The sequence below is a fragment of the Harmonia axyridis genome, chromosome X, assembly GCF_914767665.1.
Source record: "Harmonia axyridis chromosome X, icHarAxyr1.1, whole genome shotgun sequence".
Classification (NCBI taxonomy): domain Eukaryota; kingdom Metazoa; phylum Arthropoda; class Insecta; order Coleoptera; family Coccinellidae; genus Harmonia; species Harmonia axyridis.
The window spans coordinates 13,779,316-13,798,920 of NC_059508.1; the positions used below are offsets into that span (position 1 = coordinate 13,779,316).

The 19,605-nt window shown below is 33.2% G+C and overlaps 1 protein-coding gene across 1 annotated transcript; it reads right to left on the reverse strand.

Annotated features, from left to right (window-relative positions):
• Positions 1-12,032: 12,032 nt before the first annotated feature.
• On the reverse strand, positions 12,033-15,273 carry LOC123685973 (M-phase inducer phosphatase-like). Its single transcript, XM_045625871.1, has 3 exons — positions 15,094-15,273; positions 13,143-14,177; positions 12,033-13,051 (listed from the first exon to the last, which is right to left on the reverse strand). The coding sequence occupies exons 1-3, from the start codon at positions 15,135-15,137 to the stop codon at positions 12,787-12,789; spliced, it is 1,344 nt and encodes a 447-aa protein (XP_045481827.1). The 5' UTR covers positions 15,138-15,273; the 3' UTR covers positions 12,033-12,786.
• Positions 15,274-19,605: the final 4,332 nt, after the last annotated feature.

Sequence of the window (19,605 nt, forward strand, 5' to 3'; positions counted from 1 at the left end):
AGTGTTTTCTAGAAAGAAACTGAATATTTTAAATAGGTCATTAGGTAAATAATGTTAATCACAAGGATTTTCATCCAAGAATCGAATTATTAACGTCAAACACTGCTGAACTGATGACAGTAGATAATTCTTATAAATTTTCTATTCCATTTCCAAATTTCCTCAGGAGAAAAAAAAATTCTATCCAAGAAGATTTAAACTAAAGAAATATTTTCCAGTTTTTCTATTCATTCTGCTTGAGTAATTAAACATTTCTCGGGTTTTTTAATAAAGTGAAGGGAGTGAAAGAACTCTAAACATGAAACTTTGATTAGTGTTTATTGAAAACTGCATGTTTTTTTTAATGGTTTATTGAATGACAAGAATCAAATGAATTTTATCCATGCATCGAACTGCTGACGTCAAACACACTCCAGAACTAATGGTAGTACATAATTATTTTCCAAAAGTTTTTTTAGATTCCATTCACGAATTTCATAAACATTCAAATAGTTTATCCAATCAAATTTGAACTATATAAATATTTTCCAAATTAATTTATATTTCTTAAACATTTTTCAGGTGTTTTAAAAATGTGTAAAAGAAATTAATAACGATTCCAAACTTTATTAACTATTAAACATGGAACTGTGATTAGCGTTTTCTAGAAAGAAACGATATGTTTTTTAACGGTGTATTAAAAATGATGAGAATCAGAAGGATGGGACATAAGTCAAGGGTCATTATAACAATACTGCAATTATATGATGCAATATAATTTCTCACCATGACGAAATGTTTTTTGGATGAATTCCTGGTAAATACATCATATTGCGATAAGTTACGATAAAGTGTATTCTCACACCTTTTGAATTCAACGAATAGGAATCCACTTTCAAACACACCTCCATAATCTACAATTCATCGTAGCTGCTACTAAATTCGAGGAAATCATAGAGATTTGTAGATATTCTCAACCTCTGATATGTTCAATAGTCAAGTGTCAAGTACAAGGTACATGTAGAGCACCTCCAATAAAAATTGTTATTTATAAAAAAATTTAAAAATGAACTGCGCTTTTTTTGTAACGCTCTTTTTTTAAGAACGCAGATGTAATTAGAGGTCATTTCTGTTTATATTTCGTTTTTAATTTGAATACAATGACATCGACTTGACCTTTTTTCACACTTCATCAATTTTGAATTGGTTATTCGTTGATTGAAAATTTCAAACCTCTCAAGAAAATCGCATTGCCGATTATGTTTATTTAATATTATGTGGAAAACTTCACATTTGATCTCGATTGTGTAGGGATCAGTTTTATTCCTTATTTGCCATTCCAATTTTCGCTACGAAGATGCAAAAATTCCAAATTGGATCAATTGACTTCAATCATTACAATTTTCTTCTGGTGGACTGAGAGATCATGTGTTCTCTACCGATTTAAACCGATTATCTGCTGAAATAACTCAATACTACCGAAACATAAAGACTATTAGAATCTTCTAGTAGCCTATTCCATACATTCCTCGTCATATTGGATTAGATCTACGTTTGTTTTTGATATTGTTCAATTATCAGTTCAGAGACATACCTATTCTCAAAAGTTAGTAAGATCTCGCGAATTCATTGAATTCCTGAATATCTTGAACTTTATTCGTTTCATTCATATATTTCCTCGAAAATCCTAGTTGATAAATCCATTGATAACTTCTATTCTAATCCAGAACATGATATCATCCTGGATTAGAATGATACGATCCAAAGTATAAGAAACGTCACGAAAACAATCTTTAAGGTTTTTCCATAATCCATTGAACAAACATAATTTCAGGAGGGACTAAAAAATTCCATATTCTTATATAATTTCAGCAATAATGCGTAGATGAAGAAATTTATTTTTGAACCCCTCAATAACCATTATAAGTCCCAAAATATACCATTGATTGTTTATTTAATGAGAAACGATGAAACAAAACAATAAGCAATTTGCATTATGTTATATGTTGGACCAATGAGAACAGTGAGATGATTTCAATTGATTTTAATTGATATATTATGAAGTCCTTGATAGTGTAGTTTTCCTTGATATTATAACACTTGTTTTTGTTATGTTAGGTACCTTAATGATTACTTAGAAGTAATCTTTAATTCAGCGAATGAAGTATGAATATTTTCAGAATACCCTGTGTTTTGATGATAACGATCATATATTTCAATTTTCCACATAAGAAAGAACTGTTACAGGATCGTCAGTCAAAATGAAGGAGCTACTAAACATATTATTTGATATGTATCAATATTGACAAATGATGAATAGCCTATTGAGAATGCAAGCGTTTCTTTGGTCACGTAGCACGAAGAGATGAAATATATAGGTACACTCTTCGAGTTAGAAAGTTTCGAAGTTGATTAGTTGAAGGGGAAATGCATTCGATCCATTCAATACAATCAAATCCATTTTGGAGTTCGTTTATAATGTGTAGAATGCCAAATTCGAAAAAAATCTTCCATCTTTCGTATGATAAAATCCATAATACATATCTGATTTAAAACATTACGCTCGAGGAATACACAATTTCTTGTGGGCTATCGTCATTTATTTTTTCCGAGAAATAGCAAATAACTCAAGATAGCTTAGGAAATGTTCACCAATGTACGTGTGAATTAAGAAATACATCTGAATATGCAATAAAATAGAAGATGTCCCATTCAAATTGAGAAGTTGAGAGGAAAATTAGAATCCAGTATTTCTGAAAAAATTTCCTCCCTAAGCTACGACCTTGGTTCCATGTGATTTAGCTCCATGATAGCTTTCATCAAATGAATAACTCCCCCAAAAAGTTGAAAAATTTTTCTTAATTCTGAGAGTGAATAAAAAATATCTGTTGAACATGACCATGAAATTCCATAATAGCAACAATTTCCTATAGTGAATTTATTGGCTTGAAGGTAAGAATCGTTAGAAAATAGCGTAGTCATGCCCAGTATATTATACATGGAACAGGAAGTATTTACCTGAGGAAGAATCATCTGGGAATCCTTTCAGGAGTTTAATTTTTCCAATATCCGGGTTAATTATATATCTTAAAAAAAACAGATAGTATCGGTGAATTTTAATTTGTATATTGGTACAGAAAGAGATTGGTAGGTTGAGCTTATTGTTAGTTCATTATTTATATTGTGAATTTTGCACTATTGCATTGCACCAGTGCAAAAGCTCTACATCAATGATCTTCTCATTTTTTTTTCATTTCATCTCATTCAACTTTTATTGTTTTTTGGATTGTTGCTTTTTTTGAGTGTTAGAGTTCATTTGAACTTGATCTTCTATTTTTAGTAATTATGGGTTCAAGAAATCAGTAGTTCTGCATACGTGATGGTTGAATTTCGAAATATACGCTACGATCAACTTTGCACGTAGGTACCAACAGTTCAAAAACCGACCTTAACAAACTATACAACTGCGGAATTTTTTTTATTGATCAACTAACTGTTCTTCTACTTTCATGAAGAATATGCCAAGAAGCAAGAAGATACGCGAAGGATTGAATTTTCGTGGGGTATCGAGTTTATTAAGAGAAGGGGCAGAATTTATTTAAAAAAAAAAGTGAAATTCGTTAGATTTAATTCAAATTTTGATTTTTTTTCTTTCATGATCCAGTGTCGATTATAATGGCACATTTCTTTTGAATCATGGTTCTCATCTCCTACTTCGTTTCCTGAAGAAAATTGTTGCGAAAAAATTATAAATGATATTGTGTTACAATTATCACTGAATTTTAATTTCACGTTACTTTGTAGTTTGTAATTGTATTTTGAAATAACGCTGGAAAAACTCATGGCAAATTTCGTTAAATGTTATATTGATATGTTATCATGAGTATTTTCGACGGAACTGAAACTTTTCATCATCTTATAATGTCCTTCATCATGTGTCTGTCTTCAAAAAACTTGTTTGAATGTTAGAAAAGGTCTTTTTCGAAAAAAATACACAAGGTTCGAGGTTATGAGCGGACTATGCAGTTATAAATTTTCTGGACAAAACCATCTTTGATGGTCGACAGTTATTTTCACATTATTGTCAACAAACACCATCATTCATAAACTATTATTTATGCACGCCAGATATTTGTGGTTTGTTCAATAACATAATTGATCATAAATTATTTCTGCCCATATTTTCTTCTAATAACTGCTATGCTGTCGTATACCAACACCTAGGACGGAACGATAACTATTGAGTTTAATTGGAAATTATGCATTTCTAGGTGTGACACTGAAAGGATTCAGTTATTATCAAGAATGTTTCCCATTTGGAATTGGATTCTACACGAAACTGGATCTGAAAAAATCTTTTGTGTAGATCTGCGATAAAACTGGATTTTGAGATCTTTTTTCAAATTTCATTTTAAATCTAAGAATCATTATATCAGATTTTCCTGAAAGTTGGTCGATAAAGGTTCTTATCCTAGAATTGAGCTATGTAGATTTTACATCATATCTTTTATATTGAAAGGAATAAGGAAGACACAGCATATATTTTTTAATAACTTGTAAATTTCAATAAAACTACCTGTGTTGGTATACGGTATTGGCAACAATACGTCTTGATATTGTATATCCAATGCGAGGAACAGAGATGAAGATATATGATGTCAGGTTAATTAAATAATTGTATTATTTTATAACTATTTGAAGGTTTTTCTAGATCAATACGAAGTGTTAAAAACTCCTGACTTTTCTGATTTCTTATCATTTTATCGAATATGGTAGTCCGTTACTAAATGATTGTTCATTTCAAAGGAAATAAGAAAATTCCCTCATTCATTTTCTGATTTCATTAATGGGTAATATATCTACTCACCGTTTCAATTTTACAATATATCATTTACAATAACCCATTATCAATCTTTCTAGTAAAGTCTAGAGTATGAGATAAGAAAATGAATTATGACATTCAGTACAAGCACACGCTAAAACGCAAACGTTTTCGATTACTGGTAATTTTCCACATGGAAAGGTTACACTGCAATTCGGCAAAACTATCTGTTTGAAATACCTTTTTCATTCGTTATTTCCACTGAATAATTTTTGAACACGTTGAATGAAAGAAGATTCATAGTTTTCAGTCTTGGTTCGTTTCAAGGCAAGAATTGAACAACGTTTAACATTGTTCAATATTTCACAACAAATAAAAAGAGGGAAATCGTGGTGAAGAATATCATCAAATTTAATTAATTCGAATTTTGAAGAATAAAGGAATCCAATTTAAGAGAATTCATGGCTAACCTGGTTTACATCATGACTATATGTAATTTTTTCAATTACTAACTGCTTCTGATAGATTTTTTGAAGACGTTTATAAACCAAGCATCCTTACATCCTTACACGTTTGAATACTGACAAAAAAGTATTAGCTTCCATTTTTTAATCTCAATTCCAATCCAATTAAATATTACGATTGGAAAAATAAACCGGAACAAAAAAAATTTCTTCAATTTGATTAATATCGTATAAAATTTTATAATGCTCTTGATATTTCTCAAAAATGGAGGAAATGACTTGGGGTAGAAAAATACTGATTGTGTTTACGCAAATTGTGCATTGTTTTATCTGAATAAAACGGAATTTTATCAACCGGTTTCCAAACTTCACGCCTACTGAATTGTTGAAATGGACAATAAAATCATAAGTTCATTGAAATATCCACACATCAACGGTTTTTCAATACACAGACAAATATTAACGTCAGATAAAAACGTGTTTGTCATGCTGATGCAATAGGAATCAGTCATTGCGTTTTTCGCTTGAATGAAATAAAAAAATATTTTATTTCAATTAGCAAGTAGGTTGAAATATATAACGAAAATATACAATCAGACACAAACAAAGTCGATCTGATTTTAGATCCAGACTGTTTTGAATTACGAACAAAAATTTAGTAACCGGTATTGCAAATCATATCAATTTTTAAGGGAATCACATACGTGACGTTCTACACGTCGAAGTCATGGTTGTTTAGCATAAGGAAAATATTAGGGAATTTAACTCTTTTTTTGAAAGCCTGAGTTATACCTAGCAAATTCGAAGAAAATACGAAAAGAACCAAGCAGTCACAAGAGGGCCTATACCCATCATTGAACCCGATGAGCAAATGTAAAAATTAAAAATAATTAAGACAGTAGTGATTTCAGACATCATATAGGCAGGAACTCCAAAGAAAAGTCTTTAAACATTTAATAAAATAATCAGAGATGCCATAGGGGCTCCATGGTACGTCAGCAACCATCAGATAACAGGTGATATGAAAATAGAAGGGATAACTAATAGAGAAATAGACAGAACAGGAGAAAGAACATGCAAATAGCGAAATGAGCAAAATATTTTCTCATTCAGAACAAAAATGCAACTTTATGCAGAACGAAATAATAGGAGAAACACATGTAGGTAGGGCTTCATCAAGCCAAGTAGCTTGACATTTCAACCAACTACTTGACTTGAAAATCAAGCTCGTGAAAAATTACATACTTGAGCTTGACTTGATTTGATATGCTTGATATGCACGCGTCGCACGGCATATATTTCTGCATTCTCGTGCGCGCTTAGTCTAAATAAGGGGCTTCCTCGAGCGCCGAGAGACTGAAGCATTCGCCAGTGTGACTTTATTAGTAGTTTTCTCACATTTTTATGAAATCTATTGGTAGATTTTGGTAGTTTCAGAAATATCTTCACAAACTTGGCCAAAATGGCCAAGGATTTCTTATCAAGGCCAGCATCTTCAGCTCCTGCTGATAGAAAATTTTTCAGAATTGCTCTTTCAGTTACAAAAACCCGCATTAGGTTAGGCGACGAATCTATAAGATGGCTTATGTGTCTTAGATCCTGGATGGAAAATAATGAAGTCAAACAAATCCTGGAGATTTCTCAATGTTAGGAATTTTTTTTTTTATCATTTTTCATTTTGTTATGATTTATAGTGATTTAATTTATATTTTCATTTCAAAAACGTTGATATTTTCGGTTCTTACTTGACTTGACTTAAGATTGAAAAAATACTACTTGACTTGAGTTTGACTTGAAATCAAGTCAAGCTCAAGCCGAGTAGCTTGAAAATTAAGCTAAATCGTGAATCCTTACATATAGGGAAAGTAAAGCTAATCCCGTGAGAGAAACCATTTTTTTTTATGAAATAAAACTACAAATCTGGAGTGTGTTGATGTTGAGGTGGTAATTTCGTAAATTTCGTTGAACAAAGGATCCAGATCAAAAAAGCTGTCTGTTCTGTTGGGATTGTCGGTACTAATTATTGAGACTTCTCTGTCGTATAAATATGTGGGTCAATGGCTACCTTTTTACGGGACATGGTTGGTTTTGCCGATTCATGGTAAAAGACGATGCTGATTCTTGATTTCTCAGTGAATGATCTGTACAGCCTGCACGGTTTCCTAGCCTGGCAACCGGTTAATTATGAAGAAAGTATAAAATGGAATGTTGCTCAACCTGAGGGGTGTGCAAGCGAGCCAGCCAATGGGAGCCATACGAACGGTCGAGCCTCTCGAAAGGTTAAAAGTCCTTGGAAAATTGCTGACATTAAACTAATTGTCGGTTGAGTTATATTTAGCGGACTGATTGTTTTACTGTTTTTATTATGGATGTGTCTACGTCAACTATTAAGCCAATGTAATTTTCAATAAATTTCGTTTACGAAATCGCATGGTAGAATAAAGCGGCCTTGATGATTTTGTTTGTAGATAATTGAGCGTGTCGTCGACGCGCTGACGTTTTAACACACCTCCGTTTTTATCATTCTTGTTATCGTTCAATTGAAATATCAATTTTCAACGATTGTTTCGAAACAATTCAATTGTAGCTTTATTGTCTTGATTCATTTATTGTCGACTGATTTCGGGATGACTGTCTCGGTACTTTTTGATAGATGAACCCCTCAATTATTAACTAATATGTTTTGATTTTTGGCTGTACACCATCAGAGTGTTCCAAATTAAATGCTCACTGAAAGTATCTCGAGAACTATAAGAGTTAGAGAAAAAATCTTCAAGTACCCCCGTCCCCTTTTTTCGAAATAATGAGATATCTGAAAGCAATTCATAAATATCTTGATTCGTCCTCGAGTTACAGAGCGTTTCTGAAAAAGAATAAGAATCTTCAATCATGAAGACCTATCTGCCATCAGATGCTTCCTGAAAAAAAAATTGCATGGGATCATCTTCAAAATTTGATATCATGAAGAAATTCCCGTTCTGTATATGTACCTGCAGTCGGTTTTTTTTCATCACATGCCGCACAACTGAGAGATCGTGAATTTTGTAGAAAAAGTGGACTTCAAATATGTGGAAAAATTTAACTGCGCGAAAACGATGCCAAATTCTGAATCAACGATAACGAAACCCTCAAAAAATATTATGAAATTGGTCGCGAAGAACCTTCAAAATTTGATATCATGGGGAATCCTCGATTCTGAATATTAATTAACCTACCATGGCTTTCTACCAAAATCCCTTGAAAAGCGGGGATATTGCGAATTTTGTAGAAAAAATGTGCTTTAAACATGTAGAAAAATTTTTCTAATCGGAACCGATGCTTAATTCGGAATCTACAGCCTCGAAACTTTCTAAATACTCCATAAAATGTACGAAATTCGATCGGTCAATTTTTTCAGAAAAACCAAGACTATAACCTTGGATAAATTTCGTGAAAACATTTTTTTGGCCTGAAAATTTGATAGAAGAAGCATCCGACCTCACTGAATACAAATCTGCAATCAGTTTGCTTCTAAAAGCTCTCAATTTCGAGATATTTCGAATAAATTAATCGAGAATTTGGCTACAAGCCCTCTATCCGCATCTTACCGAACTAATTTTTACCGCGTATAGAATCCTGTGATCGAAACTTCCCCACCAAAACCGGTTCGAGCTACTTTTCCTAGATGGCACCATCGATCTATGCCATTCTATAATACTCACTAGATTAGAACTTTCAGATTGAAGTAGCGAAAATTTTCAACAAGTAGTTTGGAATTCCGGCGCGCCCCAAATTACTAATGGTGGGATATTTGGAATATGCTTCTATTGAACATTTCTCTCTAGTCTCTTATGGCTAAATTTGTCACTATAGTTGGATTTTGAATACTTTTGAAGTTCACAACTTCAAAGTTTCTAATTCTATAATGGATGGGGTACATTTTACATGGTCTCATAATTCCTACTAAATTAACAATAACTTTGATTGGTCACCGCCATTTTGGGTTAAAATTAATTTTTAGATGAAAACTTTTCGGCCAGCTCGCATTTTTCACATTTCGAAATTATCGTCGCATCCGAGTAAAGCGATCGCAGCGCCAAAATTTCAGTTCATTTTGTCCAACTTTTGCGGAAAAAGGCTGAACTAACGCAAAAATCCCCTACTAAATTCAAATCTTGAAAATTTCATGGGTCTAGACCTAGGAAATTCCTCGAATTTTTTTAAACTGGTTTTTTTGTGGAGAATTTCGGTATTATTTAGGAATATGGGATCATGATGTATTTTTTTTAATTGAATTGGATTATTGATTTTCTTCAAAAATTGGAATATCTTGGCTAGAGGGTGCTCGTACAGACGAATCCTCCATTCCAATCCTATTATTGAAGTAGGAAAATTTGAAATTCTCTATCCAATTTTTGAGAGAGAGCTATAATCACAATGAATGAAAATCAAACTATTATTAATGGAATTCCATAAAATCGTTAAATATGTGTATCGGGAAATCCTATAAAAACGAACTCCACCAGATTAGCAGTTCAAAAAATTCAAGAAATTTCCGAGGTCTAGACCCATGAAATTTTCAAGGTTTGAATTTAGTAGGGGATTCTTGCGTTAGTTCAGCCTTTTTCCGCAAAAGTTGGACAAAATGAACTGAAATTTTGGCGCTGCGATCGCTTGTTCTCGGATGTGACCAAAATTTCGAAATGTGAAAAATGTGGGATGGCCGAAAAGTTTTCATCCAAAAATAATTTTTAATCCATATACGGGGACCGACCAACTTATTTCTAATTTAAAAATAATTATGATATAATTAAGGATGAGCCCCACTCCTTTGAAAGTGGTGAACATGAGTATCCAAAGATGCTCAATTCCAGCACAAGAGCCGAGAGAAATATTCCGTATGTGAGAGCGTGAAGCCGTGAAGTATATCGATAACTATCATTAATGCGACAGAAATTTTCGCTAGTTGAAGCTAAAAGTTATAAAGTAGTGAGTAATATATGGCGTTGTCATCGCTTTTATGCGGATATTTTGGTAACTAAAATCATAGAAATATTCAACCATAGATTCTCACATATGTCCTGTCATGAGGAATTTCCAGTAATTTCTGATCGAAATCGAAAAAGAAAGAAAGAAAAGGCAGAAATGCTTCACAATTCAACATACCAGTATCACAAATAAGTTTTGGGAAGAAACTGATTCCATAATATGGGTATTCAGCTTGGAGATTTTTTGATGATGTTAAATTTTGGAGCTTATTTGCAATATTTTCTGTCCTAAAATTTATGCAAGGTATTATTACGAATTTTGATCCGATTAGTGTCAACCTTAATTCAAAGATTCCCATTCTATGAGAATAATTCCTAAATGGGAAATGAAATAATACATACCTACCAAAAAATTTAGTTCAAATTTCCAGCATGGACAATATTGTTTAGTTGAGTTAATTAATGAAGAATAAAAGCCGAATAATGTCATGATCATGACCTGGAAGCAGTGGCGTACCCAGACATAAGCCTTGGAGGGGATAAAGAAAAAAGAAATTCAAATTTTCCTTCTTTTGAAGGAGTTTGCTTACTTATAATAAGATTGTGATATATAAGGTTGTTACATATGATGGATATTCCTCAATCACCAATAGGCTCCTAAAAGATTTAAGTTGCAAGATATTTGGAGTTTTGTGTTAAATATACAGGGGGATTCATGAACGTTAATCCTTATGGTCTGAATCAATTTGAATATGTGTATGCACTCAGAGCTAAGAGTAAGAAGGAAGTGAAGACTAATTCATTATGTCCCTTTTACTTGAAAATTCCAGAATTCAATTCAATAGAAAATCAATAAAATATTTACTTGTGCGCCATCTATACACAATTCACTGAACTCAATTTTGAAGAAGTAAATTCCTGTAACGTGTACGTCTCTACCTAAGTTTGGTTTGAGGTACTTTTCTTAGATGTCGTCATATAGTCGAAATCTTGACAAAAATTTGGTGAATGCGTTATATTTATGCGCATCCGATCAATAAGCGTCTGGTACTGGTATATTTGATAATACTTTACTAAATAAGTTTCTGATCGTATTATCTTCAAAATTTGGTATTACGAAGAATCTTGAATCCTAAACACCTATCTGCCACCATATTTTCCTTGAAAACTTTGTTGCGTTATTTGTTGGCATTAATAAATATAACATCTTTATGTTTTCACTATAGGTCATTTGTGGTTATAAACTTTCTCATCAAAGCTAGGCTTTGTTACTGTTTCCCATCGCTACTTGTTTTCCCAATAGTGGAATATTGAACGATTCCCCAAAAATTTATTTTTCTCAATCTTCCAACCCTGTCAGATAGGGGTCCTGACAATAGTAACATAGGGGCCCTCACAAATAACCCAACGGCCAAAATTAATTGGAGAATATTAAATTTGTTCTGCTTTAATCTTAGATTGACTTTTTTCGGTTGCGAATATTTAGAATATTTCAATGTTTGTAGTATCAATTATTAAATGTCATATAGATTAGATTTTCATTAATCCAATTAAGTTATTTTCATCTCAAAATATCAAAGGCACTTCTTTAATGAAAAATATAAATAATTTTTTTGAACTTCCTTTGAACCTAGAGTTTGAAGTACTTAGTTCAAGATAATATGCCAAGATTTTCTTTTTTATTTCGGTGGGGACTTCCACAACACCCTTCAGTTGTTATTTAATATCAAGAAATTAGCATTAGGAATGATATTTATGCCATAAAATGCATTGCTGTTTTCAACTAAGAAAAGACAAAAGTTTATATTCATGATAGAGATTTATTATAAGTTAAAAAAATATATTTTACAAATTTAGGGGTATCACTATTTTTGCAACAGGGAAAGGCAATCAAATTCAGTCAAGTAATATTTACAAAAAATCACAACTAAAAGTTCAAAAATTGGTAAAAAAAAATTCACCTGTTGCGGGAACACATGGGCAATATGCTGATGCATTAATGAATACTGAGCTAAAATTAAGAGCTAATAATGAATAAAAATCTGCAAAACAAAAACCAGTGCTTATAGCAAAATCAAAAGACGAGAACTGGTAAGAGAATGCAACATCACATTATTATTGCTGATTAAATTGCACAAGAAAAGACTGTGAACCAGCCTATAAACTGTTTAAAACAACAATAGAAAACTTTGGTGATAGCATTGCAAAGGATATGAGTAACTAAATCCAATGTATGAACTATATAAAATTTAGGTACTTAAGAACTCTTATATACAGTTTTTACAAGTACTGACTGTTGAGTCATTAGAGCCAATATGGCAGAATTTGTACAATAGGCATCCCGATTTTTATTTACAATATCCACATATTCACACAACTCTCTTTGCCCAACTCTACCGGTTTTTAAAAATATTTTCAACCATTTGAATTGTTATATACAAGAATCAGTGTTATGCCAGCACTCAAGAACTAAAACCGATAGAATTATGGCAAGAGATGAACAACATCACTCATACAAAATCACAAATTCACGGAATTCACAAAATAAGTAGATTTACAACCCTAATCTTTTCAAATTCACACGATTCGATCTTTGGCGTGTATCTGAATTCCAGGTTTTCGACTTCATCCTGAAATATCTCAGGTCTTCTTCGTGGCCAGGATGCAACATTTGTTTGTATGCTACAGGGACGCACATCTCGGAAAATTCGGTAAAGAAACTTTTGTAACCGCCTTCCAGCAGATAGATCTCAGGGTATTGAAGAGCAGGATAAGCAGCCTCGTTTTTCGATCTGTCCATCTGACGTAAATATCTGAATCTGGAATTAAAAAAAATATGTTAGTCAAGTTGGCAATCCAAAAAAAAATCTTTTTATATTTCATGTAGAGAATTTGAGTGAATATACTTACAGGTTGGGTCCTCTTTCACTGGAAAACTCGCAGTGGAAAATCAGAATGTGTATTTTATCATCTTTCTCATCCAAACTTCGTTGATTGAGCAATTCCAAACACTTTTCCTTGGTGTAGATGTTGAGAGCGCCATCGATGTGACCACCACTGAATTCGTAAGGATATCTACAGTCAATAACTTTGAAAGAAGCCACAGTGTCTTTAAATTCGCCTTTCATAAGTCTAGCTAGTGTTTCTGATGTGATTGATTTAAGATCCTGGTGCCTCCCTTGGGTAAGTGGCAAAGTGTAAGTCCTGCTGAAATCTCCAATCAACTCTTCTTCAGCTGATCTTTGAACAGCGTATTTAATTGTTTCTTCTGATGCAGAAAAGGCTCTTTTAAGTACTGGTTTGGCAACATTATCATTCTCTAAGAACAACTTTGATCTTTTAGGTTGTAAAGGACTGAAATCTTCACTGGCTGTTGGTGGTTCAGGCCTCTTGAAGGATTTGACTTCTTCCCCTTGAAACAAGCAACTCCTTACACGACGTGTGTTTGGTGTACTAGATTCATTGTGAAGGGATAAAGCTCTACGGAAAAGTGGTCGTAAATTGGTATCTTGAGGTGACATCTTGAAGTTAACATTCTCGGTCATTGTTGATAATTCACCGTTGATTAGCGTTCTGAAATTCACTGGCAGGTTTTCATCTATCGGCTCAAAATCAGACATGCTCTCCAAAAAGTCATCGTCGGTCGAACCAAGAGAACCAAAGGAAGCCTTAGATGATCTCGTAGGGGATAAGAACGAAACGAATCTCCTCAAGGTTGGATTGTAGGTGGTTCCATATCCAGAATCCTGGGAACTAGGGTCGAAATCATCGACCATATCGACAATATTGTGTGAACAATGTGTAGGGGATGTACCATCGCATTCTATCCTTCTTGGACTGTCGTTTTCATAGAACGAAATCTCGTCAATTTTCATAGGGCTGAGAGGCCCCATATTTTCCTTGTCCATAATCATGTTATCGGTGGGTTCCAGACGTCTTGGTATTCTTTAAAGAAAAAAAATTCTAATTAGATTTTTAGAAAAAAATTGCGGTTTGAATATATTGAGACAAGACGAGATGTGCTAGTAAATAATTTATTTACATCAAGTCATAAGTTGAGCGATTTCGCACAGACTAGGGAATATCCCCAAACAGTTTGAATAGGCATTGTGTGGGATACTTAACAGTAGGACCTGCTCCAAGAGGTTCTATTGCATGAAAGATACTATAGAATCCCATTGAATGGGAGCCCTTAAGGTTCTGAATGGACACATTCTACCCATTAGTCATCGTACCAGAGAAGTTGAGAATCCGCGAAGATCAGCTGATGGATCAGCAGGTATCTATATAACACCGTCTTGTCTTGGCGCTCAATTTTCCTTCTGATAAGTGATTATTGAACTACAGAGCCGATAGATTCTTTCCGGCACTCTGATAAAAGGTTACTTTCGCGCCAAATTTTATCTACGGAAATAATTGGTTGTTTTATCTGAATAAACACAGGCAGCTGTCTAGGAAATTTAATTGAAATGAAAACGCCTTTCGTAAGTGTGTATTCCATCGTAAAAGGGTGGTTTTATCGAGTTCCAATGAATGAAAACAAAAACAAGTTACGTTTTTTTCTGATTGGAAAAATTCGTTTTTGTAGTATATTCATATTTCTTTATGAAATATATAATTTGAATGTTTTTGATTGGAAGTTGTTTACTGTTTGATCAGACGAAGTATCAGACGTAAAAAATACGAAGTGGATGCTTGTAGTGATATGGTCTGTTGACCGATATTGACTGGAATGTCTTCGCAGCACAAAACATCTTTGATTTGAGATGTCCTTGTCGTATATCCGCTGAACTTCTACCACAAAAAAGACCGACAGTTTTATACGTCGGCGATATGTGGATATTCTTAAAGAAGCAATTACCTTGTGCACTGGCAGTTTTCGTATTTTGTAATGGAGTTCAGCATGTTCACAAGTGGCGATAATCCAAAAAAAATGTGCAAGTCCGAAACAAGTATCTTATGAACTAACACAAACACCGGTCTCTGTTAGCTACACATAACACGACAACGAACCTACGCAGACTGATTACGAACCGTGCGATCGCCAGACTTATAGTAGGATAAGACTGATACTCCCCACTGAAAAATTCTGGTGGGGGAGACCCTAAAGACGAATGAAGGGATGACTGCAAAGGGCACTAAGGGTCCCCACCATCATAATGGTAAAGATTTTTCAGTATTGAAGTCTGTCTCCTCCAGCAAATTCATCTCTAGGACCACAATTTTTTGACTTGAGAATGTGGATACCTTGCACTTTTCGTACAACCTCTTTACAATATTTCCGCCTTTAGGTTCGCGATCGAATTTCGTTTGTTTTTTTTTCTTTCAACTCGGTTGCGTTTGAGGTGAATTGTTTTCATTCTGAAAAAATTGTTCGTATTCGATAATTGATATAATGGATGTAAAATTGTTTAAAGGGTTTAGAATTTTGTCTTTCGAAACTATTTCTCATTCCTAGTCATAGGTAATTGAAAAGTATTTTCGATTATAGCTCGGTAAGTTTTTGATTTTCGAGAATTTTTATTTTGTTAGATAATTTATAGGTTTTTCTGAATGAACAATATTTTGAATCAACATTTTCACGAAATTTATTGTTTATATACAGATAGTTCATATTCATATTATATTTATTGAAGAAATTTGTTAATTTAATAGAATTTTAATTACTATTACGTGATCGGAAAACATTATAAAGGACATAAATCCAAATTAAATGTTTTTTTCTCACCTCTCAACGAAAAAATCAATTGTATAGTTGAAAAATCGCGTTCTCATTACTGTCGAAAGAATATCCTTCGAAAAATCAAATCTGAACCCTTTTTTTTAAATATTCATAGGGTGATTTCCAATAGACCAGGCAGGTATCCTATTTTAAGACCAAGTTATTGGATAGCCAGGATAAAACACGTACAAATCCATAACGACTTGCTGAATTATGATAACGTATTCTTGGTCTGTGAGAATGAGGTCTGGAATTCGCCAATACCGCACAAAATAATCTCTTAATGCACCTACGTATGAAGTAAAGCGGACTACTGTCATTCTAGCAAGGTTTAAACTCGTGAGAATTGTCGTCCAATTCGAAAATAAACAGGAATCCATCAACAACAATTGGAGCACAAGAAAGACGATTCCTCTTCATTTTACCAAACTTGCATTTTCTAATAAAATGCATCTCTGACTTGTAGAATGACCAAATGAAATCTCGTGCTAAATTTCCTGTTTATCTTGTTATCAGAAATATAGAAAACAAAGAAGAATATCGAAAGAAAATAACACAATATTTTCTTAATCACAAAATATTTTCATGATAACAGACATATTCACAACCTGATCATATACAGAATAATCATTTCAAGATTAGTTCAATATTTTGAATTGATAGCTCAACCAGAACCATGAAAAATTCAAGAAGAATATAAAAAAAATTACCTTATACTTTCGTGATCACGAAACCAACAAAGTTGAGATTTTAGGGCTTCATACAACATACCAATTTCAAACTACCTGTGAAATTTGAAACTGATCATATCACGAGAACCAACCAAATTCTAGAAGAATATTAAAAAAATTCTAAATACTTTCGTGACTACAGATCAAGATTCATATGAAATATTGTTTTTGTGGGGGTACATTTGATGGGTATATCCTAATTTCGTCCAATCAAAAATTGAGAAAGATTCAACATTTCGGTCAAGTGTTTTACGACCTTTTTGTTGTAAATCACCTGTATAGTTGTATCCTGAATTTTGACACTCCCGTCCTTGAGTCGAATAAGTTTTCTTTCACACATTAACAATTATTCAATGAAGAAATTAGTACACAGTACAAATTCTAATCAATTTAGTTCGAAAAGAAATGAGAAGTAAGACGAAAATATTTATTTTATTTATAGATAATTTTGTTGAACTTTGTATCACCAAGTATTAGCTTTACGGTAACCATTAGAGACTCACAACCTGTTTTTCAATACCCAGTATACTGCCTGATCGGAGATTTATTTTAGAAAATGATGACGTATAGGAAATTGTCAAAGTTGATAAAATTGCCGAGTACGTCTGATTCAGAAATCGTAGTACTATCATCGTAGTATACCTGAAATATGAATTCAAATGAATGCATTCCATGAAGAATTTGCAAGTTGATGACCAAGACACATGTTGTATGAAATCACAACAATTCAACTTCTTCTGAATAATTCGTCTTCAAGTGGCGATGAGAAAAAGCAATGATTTTCTTCACAATTGAAATCTATATCTTCCCTTCTCATTCCAGATATTTTTTGTTACGTGTCGATCATATAATATATGTATTCCGTACAATAATTTCTGTTTCAAGAAAGTCATTAGCACAGAAAATGGATGTAATAAGATGAAATGTCCATCCACAGGTACTTTTTTCTTGGCCTGCTTCGAAGGAACTGCTCATTTGAGCCCTCTTGATCTTTGTCCAACGAGAATTCACATAGATTCTATCTAATCCCAATATTTCATTATTCTCTCAGCGTGAACCTGTTTAGGTTTAGAGGACGCCGCTTCTTGGTATTTCACCCCTCACAAAGGAAAATTAGAACTCTATTAGTTGACGAACCAGTAATTTTCTACTTCACACAAAGAAAAACATTTAGAGGAAAACTATGAGGTATACTTTTTTCGACATTGCGAAATTGATTTTTTTTGGAAAAGAATAAACTTCTTTTTTCAATTAATCCATTGTTGTTTACCCAATGAATCGTTAGTCGAAGAATTAAATCCTTTTGACATGTTAAAATTTGTGAATTCTTAGAATTTTCCTGAAACTATGAGAGATAATTGGTCGAATTCTTTATGCCTTAGGGGTAATTCATATATTTCAATTTAACATCGAAAAATAATATTGAAAGGGAATTATCTAATATTTCCTATTTCACGGATCAAAGATGTAATTGGCGCATGAATGAACGCTCGCTCAAAAACTCCTGATTTAGTCTTAATCTTATTTCTTTACGAGTCATGAAATTTTGCTTCAAAAGAAGATGGAATGAACTACATTGTACAATTTGCAATTATCATTATTGATGATTTCATAAAATGTGTCTTTGTTTTATTTCCGATGAACTATTAAGTTCACATTTATTGTTCAAAAATGTAAATAATCTTTCTTGCTTACAATTCCGCCAACATTCTTCAAAATATTTCCATAACCCGTTTTGACTTTTATAGATAATTGAGGAGTTCATTGAATGGTAGTTATCAGTTTTTGGATAACAATAAAAGATCGGACAATGGAATCCTATAAAAAGGGTATAATAATTGAGTGCGATTCTAATTTTTACCAATTCCAACCAAAAATAAAGCCCTTGATGCCAAAATTCCTTTCCAGCGAGCATTCTTTTGAGGTCTGAGAACAGAAAAAAGTCGCTGGTGGCCAGATCTGGCGAATACAGTGGATGCAGAAGCAATTCGAAGCCTAATTCATGCAATTTTGCCATTGTTTCCATTGATTTGTGACACGCGCATTGTCTTGATGAAACAGCACCTTATTTTCTTCAAATGGGGCCGTTTTTTAACGATTTCATCCTTTAAACAATCCAATAACGCTTTATAATAATCGCTGTTGATGGTCTGGCCCTTTTGGAGGCAATCAATGAATATTATACCATTCGCATCCCAGAATACTAATGCCATAATCTTGTCAGCTGACTGTTGTGTTTTCCTCGCTTTGGATTCGGTTCATCGTGTGCAGTCCACTCAGCTGACGGTCGATTGGACTCCGGAGTGAAATGATGGAGACATGTTCCATCCATTGTCACATATCGACGCAAAAATTCAGGTGTATTGCACTTAAACAGCTTCAAACACTGCTCAGAATCATTAACACGTTGTTGCTTTTGATCGATTGTGAGCTCGCGCGGCCCCCATTTTGCACACAGCTTTCTCATGTACAAATATTCGTGAATGATATAATGTACACGTTCAGATGATATCTTCACAATGTCAGCTACCTTGATCAACTTCACTTTACGGACATTCAAAATTATTTAGTGATCTTTTTTGATTTTTTCGTCGGTGACAGCCTCTTTTGGGCGTCCACTGCGTTCGCCGTCTTCGGTGCTCATTTCACCACGTTTAAACTTAGCATACCAATCAATGATGGTTGATTTTCCTGGTGCAGATCCCGGAAACTCTTCATTAAGCCAAGATTTTGGTTGAACTGTATTTTTTTCTTTCAAAAAGAAATATTTATCAGCACACGAAATTCTTTTTTCTTTCATACATATCTACATTAAAGAAGGTAATTTCAATATCGGTTGCATATAGCCTTATGAAGGACAAGGACTTTAAAAATTAAAAAAAATTGAAATTAAAAAAATTAAATTTTTTCTTTTTTTGAG